The sequence below is a fragment of the Myotis brandtii genome, unplaced genomic scaffold (assembly GCF_000412655.1).
Source record: "Myotis brandtii unplaced genomic scaffold, ASM41265v1 scaffold483, whole genome shotgun sequence".
Taxonomy (NCBI): Eukaryota; Metazoa; Chordata; class Mammalia; order Chiroptera; family Vespertilionidae; genus Myotis; species Myotis brandtii.
Window position 1 is genome coordinate 95,757 of NW_005368456.1, and position 2,437 is coordinate 98,193.

General features: G+C 41.3%; 1 protein-coding gene across 8 annotated transcripts in view; it reads right to left on the reverse strand.

Moving 5' to 3' along the window:
- The window catches only part of LPP (LIM domain containing preferred translocation partner in lipoma), a 698,664-nt gene that overhangs the window by 10,156 nt on the left and 686,071 nt on the right, over window positions 1–2,437 (reverse strand). For all 8 annotated transcript variants that reach the window (XM_014547744.1, XM_014547746.1, XM_014547747.1 and 5 more), the window contains one exon: window positions 629–749. In XM_014547744.1, coding sequence (XP_014403230.1) covers window positions 629–749 — 121 coding nt within the window. The remainder of the gene's footprint in view (window positions 1–628; window positions 750–2,437) is intronic.

The following is a 2,437-nucleotide window of genomic DNA, read 5'->3' on the forward strand; positions in this document are numbered from 1 at the left end:
CGTCCCCCCTCTACCCCCCCCCCCCCAGTGCACAAATTTTTGTGCACCGGGCCCCTAGTATATATATGTATTCCTGTGGCACTTTGTGCATAACTCTTCTGTAGCTCTTAGCAGTCACCTGACCTGTGGTGTAAAGTGCTCAGTCAGTTCTGGCTAACTTAATGAATCTCCATGACTTTGAACATGAAGTTCCAACCCCTTAAAGGAATAAATTTTTATCCTCCTCCATGGGGGACAATGGTGTCTCTGCCTCACAGGAATATCAGAGCCAAGTGAAAGATTTAGTATAGTAACAACAACAACAGCAATAACTTTTCCCTACTCACTTAGCACTTTGTGATTGACAGTGTTCTTGAACATGCAAATTTGCATTTTAGTCACCCAGCCATGTTTGGGAAAGATAAGAATGAGTCCTTTTAATAGGTGTGGAAATAGAGAAAGAGAGAGGTAAAGTGACTTATCTAACATCACTAGCATTAAGTGCCCATGCCAGATCTAAAACCCAAGCCCTTTGAAGACAGGCACTCCGGGCTGTCCCAGATTGAATAATTTCTATGTTTATGAAAACCTGGCTCTAGTGGGCCTTTCAACGCCTGCCTTGCAAGATTTGAGGGTGCAGACCACAGACCTCACACCGGTAGCAGTGAACATGGAAATCACGATCCAGAGCCACAATTCGGACAGTCTCCTCCTGGCCGGGGGCTGGCATGATAGGCTCCTTGCACACAGAACATCGAGGGGCAAATTTCCTGAAAACAAAGAGATAATTCTGGTTAGGTACTGAGCATAGACAATGACAAAGAGGTAAAACACAAAGATTAAAATAAAAGAATAAAAGGTGTAAATTGAGAGGACATCTGATCTACCATTCTGTGACCTTAAGCAAGTCATTTTCCTTCTTTGGTTCTGCTTCCTCAACTCTAAAATAAAGGACTTAGACTTACTGACTGTTGAGGTCCTTGTAGATCATAAATATTATGATATTGGGTGATGTGGGGGAGTGAGAGTGTGAATTGCTTTTGCATGAGAGCACCTGGGAGCTGCTGGCCATTTGGTATGTGGCATGGAATTCACCTGTGAACAGATTCCAAACACACACCCTGGGCTTGGGCAAGATCACCTGAGGGGAAAACATAAGTCCTGGAGGTCCCTACTTGTGTCTGCTATTTGATTCTAGAGTTTTGCATGTGTTCCCCAGACCTGACCAAACTGTTCTGAGCTTGGTAACTTTGCCTCCTTCCCAGTTATCAGAGCCTCTTCTTTGAAATGTGTCTTGAATTCTAGGAATTAAACCTCAAATGACTATTTTTCAAAATAGCAGAGATTAGTGAGTTTAAATACTCTTTACACCAAACTTACTATGGCCAAGTCTTCATTTCTTACATTTTGCTTATGTTAGACTTTTGTTCGAAAAACAAGAAAGTTATTAAGAAGAATCAGTCCTCTATTCTTAGCCTCTGGGTTGGTCTAGATCAGTGATGGTGAACCTTTTGAGCTCGGCGTGTCAGCATTTTGAAAAACCCTAACTTAACTCTGGTGCTGTGTCACATATAGAAATTTTTTGATATTTGCAACCATAGTAAAACAAAGACTTATACTTTTGATATTTATTTTATATATTTAAATGCCATTTAACAAAGAAAAATCAACCAAAAAAATGAGTTTGCGTGTCACCTCTGACACATTTGTCATAGGTTCGCCATCACTGGTCTAGATGGTAATCTTCAGATGTCCAGTGATCTGGATAATGAAACAATTTCTTCTCAAAGTCACTTAAGGGAATGATGTATGGCCAGGCATTGATGTACAACGACCTGATGTGGGTCCAGGTATTCATGCAGGACTGGAAAGTTCAAAAGTTTAAGTTTCCAGAATCAGTTTAAAAAGTATAGAATTGCCCTAGCCGGTTTGGCTCAGTGGATAGAGCGTCAGCCTGTGGACTGAAAGGTCCCGGGTTCGAGTCCCGTCAAGGGCACATGACTGGGCTTCTGGCATGGTCTCCAGTGGGGGGCATGCAGGAGGCAGCCAGTCAGTGATTCTCTCTCATCATTGATGTTTCTAAAGCATGTCCCAAAATTCACGCAAGAAGTAATTTTGATAGAAAACACAGGTTTATAAATAAAAATTGTAACTTTTATATAGATTCATAAAGTACACAGTATAGGGTTATGTATTGAATAGCATATCAGGTAAATGGCCTCCACAGCTTTGCTGGCACATACGCACTCTTTTGTTGAAATTTTCCATGACCGTTTTGCATAAATGTGGCTGAATTTCGTTGATACATATTTTCATCTTGATGGCTTGGTTAATCAACAAAATTGTTGCATTTGGGGTTCAGAAAATCCACGAGTGATTGTTGAGAAACAAATGCATCCACAATGTGTCACTGTTTGGTGCAGATTTTGGGCTGGAGGCATCATCGGACCATTCTTCT